Below are 25495 nucleotides of genomic sequence, written 5' to 3'. Positions count from 1 at the left end.
TGTTAGTCTGGATCTCATGCCATTGAACACAGAGTAAAACCACTGTTGGCTTCGATCCGAATCAGAATCTTGATGTAGACTGGAGGAATCCGATTAGCTATGAAGCTGTTTTTCACAGACGTCCATCCTGCCGATCATTCTCCATGCCAGATATTCACGGAAAGCCGTCCACCGTCTCACGCATAAACATGAACATAGAAAGGTTGATGGTCAACTCACCGCCATCCAACAAAAAAGACGACTGTATTTTTATGTCACAAGGTGCTGGGTCTAGTTATAAACGTCCACGTGATTTAATATTCAGTGTTACAGCATTATAGCAGTCTCTGTCTGCATTCATGTAAAAATGACTGGGCACTTAAAGGGAAGGGTGGCACTGTGGTTCGTGCACTGAACTATCGACCTGAACACCTCAGTTCGATACCTGGCCTTTCTCGACTCCCTTTTACCAACCCACATTGATCAGTGACGGTGAAGTAGAGTCAATGAATCCCCACGCGTTTATATTATTCAGATTATTTGGCTGCGTTAAATTTCCACGTGATAAGCCACTTCATTGAGCTGCCATTTGTGGCCAGGTCGCTTCTGAAAAAAAGTTACATAGCTCAGTGGGCTTTACCTGGTAAAATAAAAAAAAATGTGATTGGCTTACCTCTCCTATACTTTGCACTCCCATCGTGTTTGTATTGTTTGTTGTTTTAACTTTCTGACCCGCCCCAACTGGACACCTGTGAAGAAGAGCTTCATAGCTCATCGGATTCCCCCAGTATAAATTAAGATTCTGATTCTGATCTCCCCAGTGTAATCACGAAAAAAAAGAATTATGTACGTCAAATAAATATTCACGATAAATAGATAAATACACTTTGCGCGCGTGTGTACAAAGAGCGACACGCCACTTTGTCAAGTTCTGCTAGTTGAGTCGAATTGCGTGTCCCTTTGCCGTGTGCTGCACATAAATAATTGATTTGCCACTTGTTCAAAATAGCACCGTGGGAGACCAAGCCTTGGGTACAAGCGCACGCATTGCAAGCGAGCAGCAGTAGAACCAGCCAGAGGGAGAGGAAGTTTAATCGCTGCTCTCGTCACCGCCGCGCTCGCGGGAGCTGACTGCTTTGAGACAAGACAAACCAGGCTCGGGTTGCAGAGGCGGGGGAATGGGGGAGACTTTGGCAGTTGCCATCGCTTGCGCTCGCTCAAGAGGGCCTGCCGCCGTATTATTTCTCACGCGATACGACATTACATTTCTCCGCGCGACGATCGCCCCGATGTCCGTTTTTTCCCGTAAACGTTCTGACCATTTGGACGTTGTCACTGTTGCATCGGTCGTTGTGCTTTGCTGTACTGTCAGTACGATTGGGAAAAAAAAATCTTTAAAAAAAATACTGAAAATTTCATTTATTTATTGTTTTAGTTCTCTGACTGCAGTGAACTCAACTTAGCCTGCCACAGGTCTACAAATTGTTACCATTAGTCCAACGTAGCCGAACTGTGGTCGTACTGGCTTTATTCGTACTGGCTTATTTGATAATTACAAATAATTTCTCTCGTTTTAAATGGTTATCAAATCATTCACTCTTTGCTTGGTAACATGTCTTCTCACGTTGCTGCCCCGCGTTTCTGGAATACCCTCACAGCTCCGTTCCTTCCATTCACTCCCATTCTTCATCTCCCGATTAACCCAAACACGCAGGGCTTACTGGAACATGTGCATCACTTTTTTGCTGGCACCCCTTTGCTCCCTCATGTTTGCATTGTCCTTTTCGACTTGCGTGTGGCTATGTCACAATTAGATTAGAATATAGGGTTACTTATACCACCTGCACGTCACTTGTTTTGATGCATCTTCCTCTGCTACTATATTTGCACTATTAATTTCTATTCGCATGCGTTTCGCTTGTGACCGTCAAGCACCACGTTTGTTAGTCGTGCCTGTACTCGCTCGCCGCGATATTGGTGTTTTTGTCTTTTGTTCATTGTTGTTGCTGCACTCACGCACCACAGACCCCCCCCCCCTCGTAAAATAGCAGGGCAACTGGCTTATGGGACCATCCGTGTAGTAAAAATCAAATAAACTTGTTCACCACGTAAACACCTTTCCATAACCATTAAAGTTAAGCCACCTCGGGTGACACCGACAAGCGAATTGTGAGGCCTGGGCTCAATCCATAACTATTTAAACGCACATGCTGTCAGCTACACTGTGGATAGTTAAAACAATTAAATTAATTGTGAACATTATTACATCACATAAATTGCTATATTGTTACTATTCTTTTTATTTAAGGTACGAAGCAGGAGTATGTCTCCACAAATCTGGCTGTCCGCCTGATGAAGCGAGTTGCGATTACTAGCGACACATTCTACTCAGATTGTAAATGTTGTGGATGCCCTCTCCAACACACCGGTGTGCTGTACTTGTACGTGACAAACCTTACTAATCAGCTGTGTCGGGTGGTGGCGGGTTTATCGACACATTTATATTTACGCGATCTAACCCCAAAAAAAAAAAACTTATGTTATGGCTATTTAAGATGAACGATAATCACATGGCAGCGATGTTTTTTTCTTTAAAACGGGCGACACGTGTATTGTGGATCTCACATTGTGCAACCCATCGTGGCCACGCCGTTTCATGTCCATAACCCCTCGCCCTTCTTCTTTACCGCACAGATACCGACGAATGCCAGGTGAACCGTTGCGGTCCTTACGGCCAATGTGAAAACCTGCCGGGGTCGTACAGATGCCACTGTTCGGCCGGCTACCAGCCAAGTCCTGATGGTTACACATGCATAGGTACGCACAAACCGAGACACAGACACGAAACGTACTGCAAGCACGGGTAGAAAACGTTGCTAAAGATGCAGCCCTGCACCTGCAATTAGCACGGTTTGCTACATGCGGTGTGTAAGACGCTCAACATACACACATGCGTACATGCATACTTGCTCACGTCACTTTTGGCAGAAGAGCCTCCACTCGGGTGAGCTCCAGAGAAACCCCTTTTGGCCAACTGATGTTCTACAGGATTTTTGCAGAGTCAGTTAAAGGTGAGGTTTCCAGAGGGGGACAGAGAGAGAGATATAGGGGGAGAAGCTCAAATTGTCTTCAAGGCGAAGTTGGATATTCAGTGGGGGGGTTCATTGCGCATTCATTCCCCGCGGCGCAGCGCTCCTCGTTGAGTCCCCATCATTTCCGCCCAGTGACGGTATAAATAAAACTTGTGACTATGTTTAATTAATGTGCTAATTTTGTATCTGTTCTTAGTCGCCGCCAAGTAATGACACGCACGTACGAGCGGTGGGGGGGGGGGGGCACGCAATGATGCATCGATTCATTAACTCTTATCGAGTCTTGCGCATCGGTCAAGTGTGGCAGGATCGATTATTTGTGATTTAGGCAAACGATGTGCGGATGTTAATGTTGGGCAAATTCAGTTCAATTAATCCAGTCCAGTTTATTTTCAAGTACCCTGTGAGCTAAGAAGCTCTTTGAGTCGGGTTTCATCAACAACAGCATCGGATTTCCTGGCAAACAAAACCGCAAAGCAGGGACGAAACAAACGGGAGATAATGCGAATGAGAAGGCTAAAAGGAGACGAAAAAGAAACGACTTCTTGAATGGATCTCGTGACCCTGAATGATGACAATCGATTGGCGGAGAGGATGCGGGGTCAATTATTTCATGCCGATAAAATATGGTTCCACATAAATTGTGGTGGTAGTTAACGGACTGCACTATGAACCTGGTGTCCTCAGTGCGATTCCCAGCCATGGCTGCCATCAGTGGCAAGTGACATTTTAATCGGAGCTGGGCTTTTAACTTGACGAATTCGCACTGACCAGCGTGGTGAAATATGGTCAAACAACCCTCATTGGCCCACATAGCATGCATTGACGCCATCCTCTGAGGTGTGTTTTACTCATCGCTTATCTCAGTTTATAGAGAGTTGCAGTCAATCGTAGGTAGTGGGGGAATGTAACATCTTGAGAAGCTGGTTTTAATTACGGTGCACTCACACATGGATTCTAACTGAGGGTTCCAGCAGCGTTGGCTCATTGGTTTGGCGTGCGTATAATTTTCCCAAGGCGCCAGTCACCTCCCATCTAGGAATATGGTATAAACCTCTATGGCATTGTTAATGGGCCACATTAGTGATTGCATTTCCAATACGGAAATCCTTTGAGATCCACGTAAGAAATGTAGAGTGATAGAGTGGTGGCGTGGATCTCACTAAAAGCGCATTTTCTCCGATGATCACGAAAGATTACTTTCCCGGCGCTATAATGATTGTCTTGGATGCCGATCGGAAAAGCGGATTAATTTCCGCGCCGTCAAACTCACGGTGACGAGTCGCGCATTACTGTACCGTGCGTTTTGACGCAGCGCTGCGGTTCGTTGTCAACAAAGCCGGGCTCAGATTCGCCACGTGCCTTGAGAGCATGATGCCACCACTGCGTCGTTCGCTGTTTATTTTGTTACTTTATTTGAAGGGATTTTCTTGCCGATTACATGTCCCAGTCGGCCGGGTGCACATAACGAGGAACAACATGCAAATGAACACAACTGCAATCAACATATCCAATTATCACATGCTATGAACAAGAATGCCAGACTCAAACGATGCAGCGATAAATGTAACTATTGCTTAAAATTATTTTTATTATACCAGGTAAGGCCCACTGAGCAATATTGATCTTTTTTAGAAAAGACCTGACCACAAATGGTAGCTCAACAAAGTGGCTTATCATGTGGAAATGTGTAGCAGGCAAATAGTCTAAACGACCGTTTATAAATGTTAGAGAGAAAAACCGGAGGACCCAGAGAAAAATACGCACGGCCACAAGGAGAGAGCCATGCAAACTCCACATTCTCAGGCGTCAGGGTTGGGATCGAACCCACTGCGGCGCCCCGTATAGAGATGAAGGAATGCCAAAGCACAACACGGGTACACACAGACACGCACACACAATCTGCAGCAGAGTAACTTGCGGATGGAAGTCGGAGCGATTGCCAAAATCATGAACACAGCATGTCCTTGCCAGTACGTCGGATTAAGACAATGAACATCACACCAGTTAGCCAATACACATGTTAACGTTGGCCCAATATTCCATGTTTACTGGGCAATGATACTGCTAGTCAGTTACGTAAGCAACTGCACATGCTTGCAAGCCGTATACAGTGTTTATACAATATGCATGTGGTAACTTCTCCGCCTGTCTCTTAGGTTCACCTTCACTGTGTGTCAGGCTGATATCAAGGCAGAGGCATTTATGCAAAGATAGAAGCAATGGGCTACTGATGCCTTCGCAGGCTTAAGGTTTTCCACTTCTGAGGTACAAAATCAACTGGGACATGTCAAGGGAAGAAGAAGAATCTCGCAATGCCGGAGAACCACACGTTTAGAGCGTCGTCTTGAGTGGTCGTGTATCAGTTTGCAACTGATTCAAAAGAGAGACTTTTAACGTCCCAGGAAGACCTAGAGACCTGAAAGAGAGGACATTCCTTGGGAAACCAGGACAAGTGACAACCCCCTATTTCCCCAATCCAAATGACGACCAGGTTCGACTTTACTCGGCTTCCGAGGTCTGAAAGGACAGACCGGAGCTTTCAGTCGGCAAGCTTCCTGTGAAAATAATCACCACGGAAAGTCCATCGCCAAATTGTTGTGTCTTCTCCCCTTTTTGGCAAGAGATTAAAAAAAAGTTTTTTGTTCTTAACAATTTTCTTTTGGCTTGCCTTCATGTGCCGAGGCAGCAAGGGTACATTTATACCGTATTAATAAGGTAATTTCCATTTCCAAACGATCACAAGGAACTTTTAATTGCATACCAAGCTCAAGAGCTAGTGCAATGAGCCGGATGTTGGCTCGTTTCACAGGACACGGCCCACCTGCACAGGTGCGCTTGCTAAACATCACACACACACGCCCCCTCGCCGCACGAAGGCTCGCTGAACAAGGTCGTGAGCATTCTGATTGCTTTTTTTTTGCTCTTTGCCTTGCCCCCCTTTGGAACGTTCCCAGATTCCCACCGGCTGGCGTCTGACGCTCAGGTGGAGTTTAATGGAAGGCTTGTGCTGTTGCCCCGCACCTTTGCTGTTTTTTTTCTTTATTTGCACCAACACACCTGCGCTTTGACGTTTCCCCATTCATAAGCGAGCGAGGGGTTGGGGGAGGGGGTTGGGGTTGGGGCGCACTGTTTAGTGCCGAGCGCTGTGGACACAGAATTCGATTCCCAGCCATGGCTAAGATCAGCGACGAGTGATATCTAAACTCACAACAACAACAGCAGCCTGCCATTCGCCATGAAGTGAAGGGTGACGCCACCACGGTGCCTATGCCAGGCTAGGTGCACCTTGAGGCCACGTGAAATATCCAAGGTTCACTGGCAGGAGTACCCAGGTCATTTGGGTTAACTGAGATGACTGGCAGATGCACCACCTTTGCTCCCTACTGCACCAACGTTTTAGTTGCTCCGCTCGTTGTTGTGAGCGTCGCTTCTCCGCTGTTGTTGGGGGTATCTGCTTCCAACTACCCAGTAGCAGCGTCACGCAATACCCGCACTGCACGGCATGGTGAAATATGGCCGCTTGACCATCGTGAATGAAACGACGTGGGGAGGGCATTGTCCATAGGTGGATTGACAGACGCCTGTGAATTGTTACCGCAGTAGAAATCCTTTCAAGCGCGGTGATCCTGTTGACGAGCATCACAGTTCCTATTGCCTGCAACATTTTCCGCGATTTTATGTGGTGAAAAAAACATGTGGATATTGTGGTGACATTTCCCCGCGATTCCTGTTATCCACGGCATTGTGGATACTAAGAATAAAAATACTACATTTTGTAACAGATTTTACAGGGAAAACTAGGAAGACGTAGGGCCGCATAGAATAGGAGTTTTCGTGGAGCCTATAACTCACATGGGTAATAGAAGTCACAGGTTGATGGAGTCAAGCATAAAAGGAGTGCTGCTCTCTCATTATATTATATTATTAACCAAGCAGAGGGCTCTTAGAGTGGAGATGTGAGAGTGGGTTATGTAAGGAGTAGCAGGGATTCGTAGGGAAACTCGCGATGGCAATAGAGAGAGAGAAAGAGACACTGTGAATAAATAATTGTCCCTAAATGGCATGTTTAATCAAGCGTTTCGAGTTGTTATGGAAGAGAAGGCTGACACCAAGACGCTCAAATATAAAGTTGCACAAACTTGACGGAAAGTATCACGTTGAAGACCCTTATATTTACAATCAACGTTTTTGGGTTTAGATCGCGTTATTTATAAATGTGTTGTAACCCTCCACCACCCGACACGGCCAATCAGTAAAAAAGTGTCACGTTGACAAAAGACAAATAGTTCACTGCTTTAGCCCACCGGTGTGTTGAAGCGTGAAACCAAAACATTTACAATTTGAGTACAATAACGCGATCTAAACCCAAAAACGTTGATTATGAATAATATTGGTCGCGAAAACCTACGTATTAAACCTCATATTTACGTGGCAATATGACGTAACAATTCACCCACTGATGATGTTTAACAAACTCTGATGAGTAATTGTAAGGCACTGTTTCGGGCAATGTTTAAGGCGATTGCCCTTCAGAGACGGAGAGGGAGGCACGGCAAAGGCATTCTGACATACTGGAGTCAGAAACAGCTTTTTCACTCTGCGATTGCTTGAAAAGACTTTTAAATAAAAGTAGCCTGTTATTCTATACTACTGACAGAATAGCGCCTGAAAATATGTATCTGCGTTATAATAACCCATGCTAATATATGACCTTCAAGTAGAGAGTAGTACATATGAGTGCATGCTCTTTCAAAGTGAAATTCCCCAAACTTTTTGGGGCGGCAATATACCCCCGGTCTTCTTGTCTTTTTCGTGAAATATGTATGCATCCAATCTGCAAGTAAAACAAAATACCGGCTAAATGATCGAGCAGCGTCGTTACAGCAGATGCCGGGAGTGAAAAAGGGACATTAAAATGGGACTCGGTGACAGCCGCCTTGAAGGGAAATTGGATAAAATATGGGAAAGTAGAGCAATGTAACTGACATCAAAGAAGAAACGTGATGTGTTCAATCGCAATGCATGTGTGTGAAACCCGGGCTCTTAATGAAGAAGAGACGAGAATGGTTGCCTTGGTCATGAAAGCGTTCCGTAGAGTTCTTAACATTTCTTATGAAGTGCATCGCATCAAGCAAGCAAATCCTGGAAAGAGCAGACGTCGACAAAGAGATAAAGACTCAAGGCTTAGCGAGTCAGGTCAAGCGCAGGAAGCTGTACGCATAGCGGTGCTTATTGCGTTCGTGCGTTTCGTCTACTAACTCAACCGCCACCCTCTCTGCCCCCCCCCCCCGACCACTTCAGAGCAAGCCCCCCCGAGCGATCCGTGCCGGGATGGCAGAAACAACTGCGCACCTTCGGACCGGGCCCGTTGCCTACACGTGGGTGGAGAGGAGTTCACGTGCATCTGTCTACCCGGCTACTGGGGCAACGGCCACCGCTGCGACGGTACGAGCCGCGCGGTTCACGGCGGCGTCTCGCGGTCACTGCCTCGAGACAGCTTCACTTTGAGGGGTTTGCCAAACCCGTCCTGGTTTTTTGTCTTCCCGAAGACGTCCCCCCTCTACATGGGAAATCTGTGAATATTCCCCAGTGGGCCTTCAAAAGTCCGGGTCTTTTTTTTTTGGGTCAGTTACGTAATAAAGTGCGGCCACTCAAGTCGACGTACGTTTAGCTCTCTCCGCTCCCGGGTTTTGTGAGACACTGCTCTTATTTGGGTCGTGTCGTGTGTCGCTCGGCACGACGTCCGACGTTTCGCTTTCCGCACTCGGAGCTTCCGAAGCCGATTTCGGACGTTGCGCCAAACAATCTGCGGCACAGCGAGCGAGCGAGCAGTAAGCAAGTAGAATCGCGAGACGTTATACCTTCGCCGGGGTCGTCTCCCGACCTCCGTTGTACTACCTCGGAGGTGGCGACCCAAGTGCTGAACGCGCAAGAGTTTTGAAGCAGCCGGGAAAATCCCACCCTCGGGTGAAATGGAAATCCCGGTCTCCATCCAGGGTGAGCATTGCAACAGACTTCAAGGGGAGACAAGCTTCCAGCGTGGTCCGCTGAATAGTTTATGTTGGGAAATAAACCGATTGACTACACTTCACGTGGGGTCCTCCGCGGAGAAACACGCGGCTGGGTTGAGCGCCGGACCCTGACGCCACTCAGAAATCAAAGCTTTTATGTCATGGACGATTGGCCTAAAAAACGTGTCATATATTTTATTCACCAAAGGTAGGAGGCTGAAGCCAATAAAAAAAAAGAGTTTCATACGTGCAGCGTGTTGACTGATTATAAATAACGAATGCAGGAATTATGTTCGCTTCTGAGATGGTACGTAATAAAATATTTTACTCACACAGCCTTCTTTGGAATATACCCGAGATGAAAGTACAGTAACCCCTGCTTATATTGCTTTTCCCAACCAGCGTACAATCGCCCAAGCATCAGCAGCAGCGACTGCATTCACTCTGCACACACCTAATGTCACAGCGCTCTCTCTCTCTGTCTACGCATGTGTCTGATTGTCCTAATTGACTTATTCACAGAGCATAACGCAGCGCGTGCCAGCTTGCATCCCATTTCACTCGTCATCAAGAGGCTCTTTAGAATGGAATTGCATTACGGCACTCTCGCGTGAGGTTCCTTGTTTACCATCGTAGCAGGCAGAGATTGAATTAGCGCCACGTGCGACGATGTCTCCTGGCACCGGTTGTGGCTGATGAGCGTAGTTTCTTACCCCCCCCCCCTTACCCGCTTCCCTTCACCCCCCACCCCTTGCGCTCGTCTCAGACGTGGACGAGTGCGTGACACGCGTGTGCCACAACGACGCGGCGTGTCACAATACCCCCGGCTCCTTTGCCTGCCACTGCAGCCAGGGCTATGACGGTGACGGGTTCAACTGCGCGCCCGTGGCCACAGGTGAGGGGTCTACAGTATTCATATTCAGCAAAAACAACGGCCGTCGTTCGTGGAGTTGAACAAACGCGCCGTTATAGGGCCGCAGAGCTTGGGCGATTGTTTGCGCCGGTTCGGGCCTGCCTTTTCCCCCGCTTGTCTGTCGTTTTTTCCCCGCGTCTCCGTGAGATAAGGGCGCACGTTACTAATTCTGCACCGTTTTGAGATACAATTTTCCTGTCAGTTGTGCTATATATAATCGAAGAGTGGCGCAGCGCACAGAGCACTGAGCTGGCACTGCTGAGATCCTGGATTTGAATGAGGGCAACTGCTTGTGATTAAACCGAGTGCTCAAGTGCATGAAATTAGGTTCATCCTGGAAACCTTCCGGACTATTCTGGCTGAAATTAAGCACTTGTTCAGGTGGCTCAGTAATTGAGCGAGCGGCTGAGGGTTGACTCAACCCATCAGCCCTACGGGGTCGATAAAATAATTACTGATTTGTCTCGAGGTCAACACTGGTTGTCCTGTGGATACGCCCTCCCCCACCATAGGAATGAGGAATTTCCATCACTGGCTCAGGGCTGAAAATAAAAGATGAGCACCAATGTCTCATAGCCTCAATGCTCATTTGAGCAAGAAATCATTATGACTCTTGGCACGTACATTCGTACGTATGTATATAGTCATGCGGGTAACAGCGTGTGCACACGCGCGCGCGTGTGTGTGTATGTGGGTGTGTGTTGCCTAAGCCTCAAATGAGTACCTGGTGCGGTGTGTAAACACCGCCACTCGGCAGACAAATGTGGCCGGGCGTATTGCCGGTCACCCGACCGCCACATGTACCGTCCCAGCCTACTCGCTGACCGCACTTTCCCCAACAGTCTCCTAAAGGCTATACGGGGGAACCTTTGTCTTTGTGTCGCCCGCACGCGTCTCCACGCAGAGGCCCCGTCCCGTCAGCGCACGCCGTGCGAGCAGTGGAGGGACAGCGTCCTTGGCGCCGCGAGCCCCCGCGGCCCGCGCCCGCCCATCGTGGGCCGCTACGTGCCGCAGTGCGACGAGCACGGGGCCTTCCGTCCCGTGCAGTGTCACGGCAGCACGGGCAACTGCTGGTGCGTGACGCGCGACGGGCAGGAGGTGGCCGGCACGCGCAGCCCGCCCGGATCCGAGCCCCCGTGTGAGTGCCCGCCGCTTGGTCGTCTTCAGCTTCGTTTGGCGCGCGCAGAGGAGCTGGGCTTTGCACAAATGTGTGTCGTAAACCCTCCTCCACCCGACGTAGCCGATAGATGAAGTTGTCGCGCGATTGAACGAACGTGCCGATTTATTACTGCTTCGACGCAACGGCGTGTCGCAGAGTAATGTCACAATATTCAAGTGGGTACGGCGTTTCGCTGGAAGTTACACCCAGCGTCGTTCGCCAGTTGTTAGAAATGCAATGTTTTTTTTTAATTGGCACGTCTGTAATGTTATTGGAGAGTGATCCGCACGCGTTTAACAATTGGGTAGTCCGCAGTTTTGCCGGTAATTACAACCAGCGCAATCAAGCAGTTCATCTTCTTGGTTCTTTCGGTAAAGTCACGTAGAAGGGAGATAATAAAATAATAAAAATAAAACTTAATAAAATAATACAATTCTCACGACGTTTCGGCCACAACGCAAGCAGCCATCCTCAGGTGAAGAACAGGTCTGTCGGAAATGCAGCATCTGAATGAACACCACCAAGCTTGGCAGCGTATATTTAAGCTGGATTAGGGGAGGAAGAGCGCCTTGACAAAAAAAATCAAGCAGTTGCCAGAAACATCACGTGACAACTTTATTGATTGGCTTTGTCGGGTGGAGGAGGGTTTACGTCACACGTTTGACTTACACGACGATCTGACCCTAAACTCAATTATGAATAACTTCTTATTTATGTATGTATGCTGACATACATATAGCCAACCATATCAATCGGAGGTGCGAAAATAATATGTCGTTAATTTAGTCGTAAATTGATTAATGGTGGTTTCCAGTGGTGGTTTGTTATTAGGGGCCTGTGGGAGTGGGCTCTACTTGGTGAAAAAGATATTGGGAAATAAACTCTAACAATACCTTACCTGCTCATTATAAAGATTGTAAACTGTGTGCTCCCCACTTCCACCCTCTCCTCCCCCATCATCCCCAACCCCACCTCCGTGAGTTTTCACACCGCACCAATATATTTTCCCTAACGGCCACGACTGGCTGGTGGTGCGATGACGGAACATCTCCACCAACAGGAGCTTTAGTGCTACGAACAGACTGGCCACTTCGTGCACCGACGGGCAACTAAGAATAGCCCACAGTATTCTTAGGTTTTTTTCGGTAAAGTCACGTAGGTAAAAAAATTAAATTAATAAAAGTAAAATAAAAATAAAATAAAAAATCACGACGTTTCGGAGGCAACACAAGCTGATACAGCTATCGTGCTGTGACTGTTCCACCTGAAGACGGAAGCTTGTGTTGCCTCCGAAACGTCGTGATTTTTTATTTTATTTTTATTTTACTTTTATTAATTTAAATGTATAATTTTTACCTACGTGACTTTACCGAAAAAACCTAAGAATATGAATCCTTGCAGTCACGAAAGCTTCAAATCTAAAATTAATAGCCCACAGTGTCCCGGCTGTCGCCAATCACAAACCACGGACCGCACAGTAACGCCGCCGCCAGCTTCGATCATTTGCGACGGGAAGGCGTTTCAGACGTTCACTGCGAGGCTGCTCCTGAAGCCGCCCACTGGCTCGCTCGCCAACCTCGACGTGGACATAGAAACCTTGCTGATCAATGCTGCCCCCCAACCCCACCTTACGAAAGAAAGATGAAGTGTCGTACTATCGTCATGGAACGTGAACCACGGCGGGGTTTTTTTTTATCGCCGAACGTAATGAATGATAATGCCCCCTTTGTTTAGTCGGGAAGGCATCAGTGGCTGCCTAAATCTCGGATGAAACGTTTTCGATTAACAAAGATCGTCACTGTAATTTACAATGCCCTTTATTTGCCCAGGAAAGCCTGAATCTCAAGATTTTTTATTTTTTAAAGCCGGTGCTGCTTTGGCACGTCTGACCATTTCCATGAATAAGTGGCATGCGCAGGGAAACCGGAGCACCTGCAGAACACTCACATCTCCGCACAGATAGAGTCTAGAATCATTTGCTCTAAGGCCACCTTGCAATGGTGGTGCTGCTTGTCAATGGCATTTTCCTCTTGGAATGTTTCGTCAGTTTCCTGTTGAGAATGTTTATGTTTGGAATGAAACCAGAGAAGTCGGAGAAAATGTGGTCCGTTGAGAGGATGACATCAGCAATAGCGAGATAAAAGTGTTGCCAAATTGTGGTGCTGGCTAGACGAACTCATCATGCAGCTTACCATGGTTACTTTAATATGATTAATAGCCGCCTGCTAAAAACATTGGCTCCAAAAATCTTTACGGAGATTTGTTTTTCTTCTTACAATGCATATATATATAAAACATCAGCAATGCAGTTTCAGAAGACTGAGCTCATCATCATTCCAGGGATTATAAAATTGGTACCATTTTGTGAGCTGCACTGCTCGGTGGAACGTTAAAAAGAGGTTATCCCCCTGGATATGTTGGCACGTGCCATAGGAACGTGGAGTGTATGCTTCTCAGTCAGCACCAGCAATCGAGATGGATATCATTCATTACGTAAAATAAATTGGGTCATTAACATTGAACACAGTTGCTGCGCGCTCAGCATAAGAAAAGGTTGCCCGGTATTAACATTCCCAAACGGAGGTGGTTTTGTAAAAAAAACACAACAACGTGTTAAGGTTGTACTATTCACGCAGAAGAATAATTATTTGAGCGAGATAAATACTAACACTAAATTGCCCAAGAATAATTCAAATAATTACATAGGTAAAAATACATATATCACGCAAGCAGTAATTTAAGCTTTCATATTTTCCGAAGCACAGGGCCATATTATTACGATGTTTTTTTTTTTGGCTGCTCACAGCATAATTCCCTACTCTCGACGAAACAATCGGTACCATCTGGTAGTTTCACACACACACAAGTACGCCGCGCTGCGTGCTTTGCGGCCCGGGAGACATGATAAATGCAACGTGGTCAGGGAAAATTGAGAGTAGGGGGGGGTGGTGGTGAGGAGAGGCAGGGTGGGAACGAGGAGAGGAAATGTGCATTAAATCACGCACTGCCCAGAAACACTTTTCTGCGTGCTATCGGCGAGGACAGTTGTGTTGTTTAATTTGGCTGGTGTCTGATTTACACGCCACGGAGGTGGCTGCTTGTGCAGCTGGCTTGGACTTCCCGTCAGACTGCGCATTTCGCGTGAGAAATTTTTCGTCCGATGGTGGACAGCAAATTCTTTTCTCATTAGGCCTTCGCTCTCAAAAGAAATTGGGCAAGGGCCACTTTTAATTGTGATTTCGGCACTATAAACGTTGCGAGATGGTTTAATCTGCGCGCGCGCCACGTTTATGAAGTGAAAATGTCCCTCGTACACATCGATCTACACACGTGTATCTGCACAAAGACTACACAAAGATCCCCCCGTGTAGCCTTCACAGACTCTTTGGGCGATTGCTGTTAGCGAGCAGCACCTATGAAGGCCGGCACGGCACACGAGGGGGTGGGTGGCCAGCACCACGCCCGACCGCCTTTGTCTCCCTAGTGGCGATGTTTACACACCGCACCACGTACTCATTTGAGGCTGAGTCGACCAAGGGGAGGCCCAAAACCGGTTCAGATAATCGGAATTGGTGGCCATGAGCGAGATTCGAACTCGGGTCGCCGGGTTTGTAACGCAGCGTGCTAACCACTACTCTACCGCTCTCCGCAAAAAAAAACACACACACACACTCAAACACACATTGTCACGCCCGCTCACATTCAAATACACACACACACGCACACACACACCGACGCAGGCCTCCCGACGAGCGCTCCGCCGGTGCTCGACCCGACGACTCGCCCCGTGGTCCACCCGGGCCCTCCCGGCACGCAGCTGCTCTACGCCCAGGGGCAGCAGATCGGCACGGTGCCGCTGCACGGCACCAGCATGAACGCGGGCGACGCCAGGATCCTGGTGTCCGTCCACGTGAGTAGCCGGACGCTCCACGCCGCTTGGGAACTCCTCGCCGCCCGTCCGCCCCATCGTCCGTGACGCGTGGGGGAGTACGCAGCAGGGAACACGGGATAAGAGGTCGTGGCAATGGGGATGAGATCGCAGCAGCAGCAGCAGCAGCAATTGGAAGTGGGTTACGGCACAAGGAGACGGATGCAATTGGTTTTCGTGGTCGTCGTTATCACAGTTGCTCAGCACCGGTGTCCAAGCGCCAAGGGGCCAGCAACAAGCAGCACGGTGGTGTGTGGCTACTGGTACCACAGTGACACTCGTCCATCCACTGCCCGTCCTTTGGCCAGCTTCTCAAGACCGATCCGATTTCGGTCTCTACAAGTTATAGCGTCTACAAACGATGAGAGCGCCCATCGTAGAGGAACGAACCGCGCGTACGTTGTGCACGCTACACAGTGATGCTTTACGAAGAGCACTCGGCCTCGTGCATTATGTAAAAAATACATCTGCAAGTTCTGGAATCGTGAGAAGTCTGAGCAGTCGGTTGCATTCTGCCACCATGTTCTTTGATGCTGACCTCAGACGAGAGGACCACAATGCAGTTCTTCTGGAATTGCTGGTGCTTTTTGCGAATTTCACGAGGCCGAGTGTCTCCCACGTGCCGCGTATCCGGCCATGCGCAAAATCAATTGTTCCCCGTGAAATGTCTCCAGCGCATCATCGGTCGTCGGCCGTGGTGGTCTTTATGCCCAAGGCATTGCACTTGAATGTGAAGGGTTGTAATAGATCACTAGAAAATACGTTCGTTGATTTGAGCAAGGTCATACACAGCTGGCCAACGAGACGAAGGGGGAGCGAAGTCCAAAGTTGAGCAGTGCGAGCGAAGAAGCGGAATGTGAAGGGTTTTGAGCCGCGACGAGTGAGTGTGTTGTCGCGACCTGCAGTATGGTGGCGAGACGCAGTGTTGATGAGAAGAAAACTTGTCAGTCTGGCAGACCGAATTCTCAACATGGGTGGAGGAATCCACGGGCAAAGTTCCACGGGAAGAGGAACAATAGTCGCGATAGCAGAGTGACAAGGGGGTGGCTGTCTGCTGGTGATAATTCATGGTGCGTAAATCATCGAGTGCTGGGTCATCAATCACGCGCACTGCTAAACGTTGCAATTTAATCAGTTGCAGTGGGGCAGGAACTCGGTGCGCTACCCCAGACACGACAGCAGGATTCCAACTTCAGACACATTCGTGCTGTGTGTCGCTGTACTAATTGTTTCAGAATTGTGAAGAAGGCTTTTTGCAGGCAAAATATAAGCAAGCTTCTCCGATGTCGCCTTAGGCACCGACGACAGATGATATCAAAGCGGATTAAATATAGATAAACAAGAGAGCAGTGCAGATTATTTTTAGAAAAAACGAGTTTTTATTTTATTTTACATCCACGAGCAAAACTGTCGTGACCGGAGGATCTTTAAAAATGGGTGCTCGCCGCCAGTTCGTGTGACACGTGGTCACTTGCAAACAAAACTGGTGCAAGTTCAGCATCCGCGTGGACAATTTTGCACAGCTTGAATAACCTTGAGAGAGAGGAGAACGGGGGGGGGGGGTTTGGGGCACCTCTGAAATGGTGAACGAATAGGACTCGCGTTGTTCAAAGGGAAGTAAGCGAGCCCCGGCAAGGATGCAACACTGTAGGGAATGGGAGCTGATGACAATCGAGTGACAGAATTTGCACACAAAAGACTAAGATCCCCCGATATAGCCTTCACAGGCTGCCAGGGCAAGTGTTGATTGTGAGCACGCCAAATAAAGACAAACATCTCCCATATAGCCTTGAACACACTGTTGGGGCAAGTGCTGTTGGTGAGCGCCTATGAAGGCTGACACGGCACACAAGGCGGTGGGTGACCAGTACCATGCCTAGCCGCATTTGTCTCCCTCGTGCTGATGTTTACTTATTTAAAGCTGAGTCGACCTCGGGGAGGCTTAGGACCGGCTCAAACATTCCGCACCGTTATTGGTCGCGAGCGGGAATGGAACTCGGGTCGACGGGCACATAGCGCAACGCGGCTCCCCTCACAAACACACACAGACATCCAAAGTGGAGATACAATGAGGCCGCACGAGGGACTTCCTTGTAGGGTTGTGCAAACGATTTTGAAGTTGGGTCGTCAATTATCCATGGGGACCCCCCCCCCTACCCCCCATCTCGAGCAGCCAACGAGGCCTGGGAAGAGTCATCATTGTTAGTGAGGGGGCGGAGGATAGTGCTCCGCTGCTCGCTTCCAAGAGTTGAAGGAGCAGCTGCCGTCCTGCAATTTGCGTGCCAGCGCTAGTGTTGAGACGAACTGCAGCTGTGTAGGAGCAGAGGCGGTCACATCATCGTCGTCGTCATCATCGTCGTCGTCATCATTATACTGCACTGAGCAGCGGCCGAAGATGCGACGATACTGTTTTTAATGGAATGTGATCATGAAGGGCCACATTGAAAAAAAGTGGTGAGAATCCTTCACGGGCAAGTTGTGTTGACGGTTCGTTACAAGGCGTAATTTTCCTGATTCTCTCGGATTCTGTTAGCGGAGGGGATAATTGAACCGACGAACTCATCTCTACCGAGCTCGTACGCAGCCAGCTCCAGCATTTCCAACGAGACGTTAAATCCGCCGTAGCATCCATCTCACCGTGGTCTCATGCGGGATGGATGGAACGGTGAAGGAATGCCGCTGCTCACTCTGTGAGTGTCGCGCGTTTATTGTTTGCACATCGCGGCGGGCCGCTTGGCTGGCACGGTGCTTATCGGAGCTGCGGGGAAGGACGACACACTAGAGAAGCAGTTCTAAAAAAATGAATTCTCAATATAGATTTAAAAGTGCATAGCTCCAGCGGCTTCCTAATATCGGAAGGAAGAGCGTTCCAGGAGCGCATCTTTGTTCGATGGCCGGCCAAAACCCGCTGCCGCGAGGATGACCGCCGGAGTTGGCGTGACGATGGTTTACTCTCCTCGACGAGATCGGCAAGGACCTTGACGGCGCGCCGTGGATCTGTGTGCCGCACGCGCCCAGGGATCGGTGAACGTGGGCATCGACTTCGACTGCGTGGAGGGCATGGTCTACTGGACCGACGTGGTGGGACGCACCATCAACCGCGTCGGCCTGCGCGGCGGAGAGCCCCAGAGCATCATCGCCACCGGTTTGTGCGCCGCTCCCACGCGCGAACGACGAGCGTCGTTGCACGAGTGTCTCCTTCCACGATTCGATGCATTGTCGCGATTCACGGTCACAGTTGGATTCAAAGATTGATTTATTTATTTATACTGGTTTACGCCATCTAGTTCGTTTTCACCATTTCATCAAGACTGTCTCATTCATTCGTTACGGTACAGCTGACAATTGCATGTAACTTTCATTCGTTGTAAATGAACGGGGGCGGAATATGTGGGCAGTATACAACGGCACGCCGTGCCTCAGAACACCAGACACTCGTGTGCCGGCACTTTCGGGAATTGTTACTTTTCTGCCGGAGGGGAAACGGCAGTGTACCTGGACTGCAGGACGTATAGTCGTCACAGCTGTCCAACTACATTTCCATTTTGACCACGCAGGGCTACGAGAGTGAAATCAACTCACGGATAGAAGGTTGCTTGTTCCCATTCTCAGTTAGCCAGACTCATCATCAACATCAACGTCGTCATCCTTCCAGAATCAAGACAAATGTAGGACCACTTTTGGCAGGACTGGCTTCAGCTCCTCTCGGATGTGGGGACCAGTAGGGCTGTCATGTTGGGGGGGTAGGGGGGGTGCCATCATCATCATCGGTGATACGCGGGGCGAACATGAACTGAACATGGGTGGCCCACAGTGAGATGTGCTGGTGCAGAGCCAACCCCAGCACATGGTCGTACGACAGTGCTCGTACAATGGCCATGCTGGACCCCATCGTACAAATGTGGAACTTGCACCACTCGCTGAGGGCTGCCAATGGGGATGAGTGCTGCCCTGACCATGCTCTTGCGGGGGTGATACTTTGACTCTGATGTGATGTCTACATGACTTGATACCGAGTCATCGGAGAAGCTGAGCTTGCGAAATTCGTCAGCCAAAATGTTAATCTTATTTCTCATTCAGCAAAAAAACTCATTGTGAAGCCAATATCTTTACAATGCATGTTTTATGAGGTGGTCAAATTTTTTTTATAATGTAATAAAGCGTGTATACATATGCACGCTTAAACCCGGAATTCAATATTACTGTATATCTGTATATGATGTAATACGGTAATAATATACGGCCGTGTGTAGGCCTTCCCACACCACGTCGGTCAGGGGAAGTCGTTTAATCATACTTCACCATGCTGGTCATTATGGCTTGGTGAAAGAGTCGCCCAGAACTGCTTCACATATCACTCGCAACCGATGTCACCCGTCGCTGGGATTTGAACTCAGTCTCTGCTTGCTTCGTACGGAGCGCTAACCACCGCTGAACCACAATATGTTTATTATGTAAAATAATAATACTTTTTCAGTTCACTGCGAGTTATTTTAGCGCTTTCGAAATGAACGCTAAATTATATGGGGGAAAAAAACGATTTCTTTCCCAATGTAATTTTATCCTGTGATAGACATTTATGATTACAGAGATTTTAGTAATATACTTTTTAAAAACGTTGTACAATTGAAGTCAAAGTCACAGTGTTTGAACGCTTCAACGTGCATTGTGCTCGCACTCGAATCACTCGTATGCATTGTTGCCCATGAGCCAGCAGTGGAAATTTCACACTCCCAGCGCAGAAGCCACAGTCTCATATAGGACGACCACTACATTGAAAACTCATTTGTTTAGAACTGTTTTGTGTTTAGTTTGTTGTCCTCCCCCCGCACCTCCAATTAGCACGGTTGGCTACGTACTGTGCGAAAGATTTGAACATACGTACTACATACACTGATGGCTTCACCACAAAGTGGTCTGCACTCATTTTGTCGGTCCCTTCGGGATAATTGGCTGCGGCACCCCTTGACCAGGATTTGATCTGGATGACATTCAGATTGCAATTGGCGCACCCTAACAGCGCCACCTGACACACAGCACACTACAATCAGGAATGCAACGATGCATCGATTCATCATTGAAAGAGATTCTGAACGCGGACGTGTCCGTCGTACGTGTCAAAACAAATAATTTTACAATGTATGAAAATTATATGAAAATCATCAGGGTGGCACATTGGTGAGCGAACTGCACTGTGGAACCTGGTGATATTATTTTAGTTTGTGGCCACGGATAACATCAGTGGCGAGTAACATCTGGGTATGGTCATTGAACACACCATCACCAGCCAGCACTGATCATTCTGGTGAAGTACGGGCTGTTGATACAACCCCCATGACTTACACGGCTTTGGGAGGCCTCCAACTGTAAATGAGCTGACAAAGGGCTCTAAGGTATTATAAATATCACACGCTATTGAGAGTTCCATCAGTGATCAACATCATCGTCATCGTACGCTGTGATTGCTGGCCGTATTGCACCAGTCCATGGCCATTCTTAGGGTGGAATTGATTTCCGAGTTGTCCTTCTCAAATATCCTGGGACTTATTAATCACATCGCTTAATCCAGATTTCATCCATCACGCCCTCAGGATGATTTTTTTGGCTTCTGAGTTTTCCCAAGCCTTCAGGTTTACTAAATGCAAACGATATGCTTTTGTTACATCGAAATTACCGACACAACCATATATGCACAAACGGGAGAAGATTACAAAAACAATGTATTTAATCAATTCATGGCCTCAAATTATGCCAATTACGACGAAGTAAAGCAGCGCGCTCCGTGCTGCAATGGCGACGCGACGCCGACCGTGCTCCCCGTGTTCAGACCTCATGAGTCCGGAGGGGCTGGCGATCGACCACCTAAGCCGCAACATCTTCTGGGTGGACTCGGGGACGGACCGCGTGGAGGTGGCACGCCTGGACGGCTCGTCGCGCCGCACGCTCGTCACCTCCGACCTCGTGAACCCGCGCGCCATCGTCGCTGACCCCGTGCAGGGGTGAGTCGCGCACCAATGACGATGGCACGGTGGCGAGATGTTAACTACCTCGCCTGGTATACAGGTGGTCGTGGGTTCGATCCCGACCCTGGCGCCTGCTGCTGTATATTTGGAGTTTTGCATGTCCTCCCCGTGGTCGAGTGGGTTTTTCTCCAGCTCCTCCGGTTTTTCCCTCCACATTTTTAAATGTGCGTTTTTATAGCATTTGTCCGCTACAAATGTCCACGTGTTAAGCCACTTCGCTGAGCTATCATTTGTGGCCAGGGTCGCTTCTGAAGAAGTGCCAAATAGCTCAGTGGGCTTTACCTGGTAAAATAAAAAAAATAGTTGAAGTCACGCTGAACTGCGTTGCGCCCCAACTGCGCAGTGCAGCCCGTGATCTGTCGGCATCGAGCACTGCCCGGTACCAACCGCCTCCTCGTGTGCCGGGTAGTGCCATGGTGTTCAGAGCACAGCCGTATAGTGTGATCATAATCGTGCGCGACACGGATGGCATTTTGTATCTGTACCGGTTTCTAAGCCTCCCTCCCCCGAGGTGAACTCAAAATAAAATGAGGTCCCCACATGCCACGTGTTAACGTGTACACTGCGAAGACAGAGGCAGCTGAGTATGTCAGGTGATGGCTACATGTGTGTGTGTGTTGAACTTCTTTCGCACCGTACGTAGCCAACCGTGCTAATCGGAGGTGCGGGGGAAGGACAACAAATATGACACAAAAAGCAGTTCTATCGAAATGAGTTTTCAATCCAAATTTTAAAAAGTGCATAGCTCCGGTGACTTCCTAATGTTGAACGGAAGAGCGTTCCAGACGGCCACAGAAGTGGATCTGAAAGCACGCGATGCAGTGACCGTCTTTGTTCATTGGGTGCCGTCATGTGCTATGCCAGCCTCACGAGATGCTCCGATAATGGCACTTGCCACAAGGGTAGTCTACAGAGGATAAATCGTAACCCTTGTCTTGTTATTTGTAGTCTTGTATGTGTGCCGTGCTCTATAGATCTATAAATAAAATATTTACAAGATTTTTATACGAGCTATATTTTTCAGTTACCCTGCTTATGCCGGCCCTATAACATGGTGTCGCTACAAGCAGTGTATGCGACCAAATTAACAGAATCTTTGCCTGCACATTTGACAATGGTTGTATTCATGTGGGTATAGACATGGCCCTCTAAAGCTGTGTACATTTGTGTGCGTATATCGAATTAATGTTTTGTGCGAGCGTGTATGGGTATACGTTTTTGGGCATGCATGCGTGTGTCCGTATGTGATTTTACATGCATGTGTGTGCGTGTGAGTTTATGTATGTCTTTATGTGTATTCATGTCTTTGTGCATGTACCGTATGTGTGTGTATGCAACTGTGCTTACACGATAGTGCATCTGCTTGTGTGTTGCTATAATCTGCAGCCCTTTATCAATCCAATGCTTGGTGAAGACCTCCTCCATTCCGTGTCGGTCATGGGGGTTGATTGACTATACTTCACCACGCTGATGTTATCTGTGGCCTGGAATTGAACTGAGGTCACCGAGTTCATAGTGCGGTGCGCTATACCAGTGTGTACGCGTTTATGTGTGGCTGCATACGCGTTTGTGTGTGTGCGTCCATGCCAGTGTTCCTGCTCGTCTGCACACGTAAAAACACGTGCCCATGCATCGGTGTGTCCCGTGTGCAAACGCCCGTGTGGCGCCAGGATGCTCTACTGGACTGATTGGAACCGCGAGGGCCCCAAAATCGAGAGCGCACACATGGACGGCACGGGCCGCCACGTGCTGGTCGGACACGACATTGGGCTGCCCAACGGCCTGACCTTCGACCCGGCCACCCGCACGCTCTGCTGGGTGGATGCAGGTGACCGCACTTAATGTCATTAGGACTCCCGTCGATAATCGTACCGCGACCTTCACAGTGACGCGGCTCAGATATGAGAGCGCCGCACTCGTGTCGAAACGAGGTCCTCCAGTGTGGTGAGCCGAGCGACAGTGACTGCGTTGAAAGCCATCACATTGACGATGGGATGCCACTTTAGTTTGATCACATCCAACTCTGAGACTTCAGACATATGTTTTTGTGTTTGATTCAGCTACCGTGAGACAAACACCTCTGTGGCAGGGCGATTGGGAAAGTGCAGCACTCGTCGTGTGGACATGAGGTCAGTCTTGAAGGTATCTCGGAAGTAGTTCTACGGTAAAGTCACGTAGAAGGGAAGTAATAAAATAATAAAAATAAAACATAATAAAATACAATTCTCACGACGTTTCGGCCACAACGCAAGCAGCCGTCCTCAGGTGAAGAACAGGTCTGTCGGAAAGACAGCGTCTGACAGACCTGTTCTTCACCTGAGGACGGCTGCTTGCGTTGTGGCCGAAACGTCGTGAGAATTATTTTATTATGTTTTATTTTTATTATTTTATTATTTCCCTTCTACGTGACTTTACCGAAAGAACCAAGAAGATGAATCCCTGCAGTCACGAAAGCTTTAAATCGAAATTTAGTTCTACGATATCAACTTCCGCTGGCCATTCTCTTACGAAGAACGACGCACAGCTCCGTTAGAGTTATGAACAAGCAATACTTCAGTTCGTGGGACAATGACAACAGCATGATTGGAATCAAATAAATATTAGAAAAAACGAACAAATGTAATAAAGAAAACAATATGTTGCCACTAATTAAATTGTCTAAGACTACACGGCACTGTGTAAAAATTGTCTCATTGGCTGCAATTAACATTGCAGGCATGGTATACACTCAACACCTACAGTACAAGTATAAATACAAGCATTGATAAATTAGCGTGCAATAATATTTTTAAATGTATTTTTAAGTCCCTTTTGTATTACCTCATTGTCTTTTCTGTCTCAATTGTTCTGTCTTGTTCAGTTTCTTAGACTAATTTAGCCCTACCATATGATTTGTCTATAATTTGCATGTATTGTGTAAAAAAATGATTTCTCAGATGTGCAATTTGATGCGTACAGCATAACCGTGAGAATCAATTTTTACGTCAATTCTGCTGCATCCAAAACCGTTTGGAATGGCGCTGTTGTTACTTTTCTGTACGCACTTGAGAAACAACATCGACCATTTCCAGCCACGATTCCTGCAGCCTCGATCTGCCTTGGGTGTCTCATCAGATACTGAGCGGTGCTCCGTGTGTCAGAGCCACCCTCTTGCTACGTAAACCAGCGCCCCAAACACCCTCTGCTGACCCTGCCTCAATAGTTTACAAAATGCGTTGTTGTTTATCAATATATACGTAGAAGCAGCACATAATTCTCTGTCTCCACGTGTCAACGTTCTTTAAGTCTATCAGTCTGTCGCCTATCAGAACCCAATATAATCCAGCAGCATTTGTTTAAGCTAATAAACATTCTGGGTCTCATCAGCAGAGTCAGGCTTCATAAACAAATGCTGCTGTTCTTGGCAAGAACAATGAATAAAAAATGTGTATACACGAACACAAAGAGGGTTTTTTTTTTTAAACAAATCTGTTATTCATTGGAGCATGACAATTTGCCCCTGTTGTGTTTCAACGAATTGTCTCCATTCAGGGTCCCCGTTGACCTCAATAATCTTCTTCTTGGTTCTTTCGGTAAAGTCACGTAGAAGGGAAATAATAAAATAATACAAATAAAACATAATAAAAATCATTCTCACGACGTTTCGGCTACAACGCAAGCAGCCGTCCTCAGGTGAAGAGGATATCTGCTTGCGTTGTAGCCGAAACGTCGTGAGAATTATTTTTATTTTTATTATTTTATTATTTCCCTTCTACGTGACTTTACCGAAAGAACCAAGAAGATGAATCCCTGCAGTCACGAAAGCTTTAAATCGAAACTCAATAATCTGTTTTATATTGTGGTGATTCCAGTGGCCTCTATTGGCTGGAGGGGGTCCAATGTTCCCAGTGCACGCAACGTTTTTATTTGTACAGTCCTTTGTGTCAATCCACTGCTGGATGAAGGCCTCCCAGTGCCACTTTGGTCATGGGTGATATTTAACCAGACTTCGTCGATGTTGGTGCATAGTTTCACAACATCGGTGGATTTCGTCACAAAATCCTCCACTGCCCACATCATAGCAGCCAAGCACGGATCAAGCCCAACTACGCTTTTTCTTCTGAGATCTGATGAGATCGGACACATTCTGGGTGTTTTGGACAAAGGTTATGCAACGTACTCGCACATCATATGTCAGTAAAAAAATACTGATTCCCGCACGCATGATTCAATGCTTATATCATGGACTTATAAATTGCCTTTCACCTACAAATGCATCTTCGTACCTCTCGCTATGTACACGTAACAAGGCACCGATTTGCACTTCCCTGCAAGTTTTTTTTTAATGAAACACCAAGAGACAATTCCTGCATTCAGATGTGACGATGTCCTAAATTTGGACGTTCAT

General features: G+C 47.8%; 1 protein-coding gene across 1 annotated transcript in view; it reads left to right on the top strand.

The window, feature by feature from the left end:
- Positions 1-25495, top strand: part of NID1 (nidogen 1) — an 88997-nt gene that overhangs the window by 51186 nt on the left and 12316 nt on the right. Inside the window, exons 12-19 of the mRNA XM_078608439.1 lie at positions 2674-2796; positions 8376-8519; positions 9852-9980; positions 10903-11136; positions 14898-15067; positions 18104-18230; positions 20913-21084; positions 22779-22936. Of these exons, the coding sequence (XP_078464565.1) occupies positions 2674-2796; positions 8376-8519; positions 9852-9980; positions 10903-11136; positions 14898-15067; positions 18104-18230; positions 20913-21084; positions 22779-22936 (1257 nt within the window). The remainder of the gene's footprint in view (positions 1-2673; positions 2797-8375; positions 8520-9851; positions 9981-10902; positions 11137-14897; positions 15068-18103; positions 18231-20912; positions 21085-22778; positions 22937-25495) is intronic.

The sequence above is a fragment of the Lampetra planeri genome, chromosome 30, assembly GCF_965212315.1.
Source record: "Lampetra planeri chromosome 30, kcLamPlan1.2.h2, whole genome shotgun sequence".
Lineage (NCBI taxonomy): Eukaryota > Metazoa > Chordata > Hyperoartia > Petromyzontiformes > Petromyzontidae > Lampetra > Lampetra planeri.
Note: the sequence above shows the minus strand (reverse complement) of the source record. Positions and strands in the feature narration are given on the sequence as shown.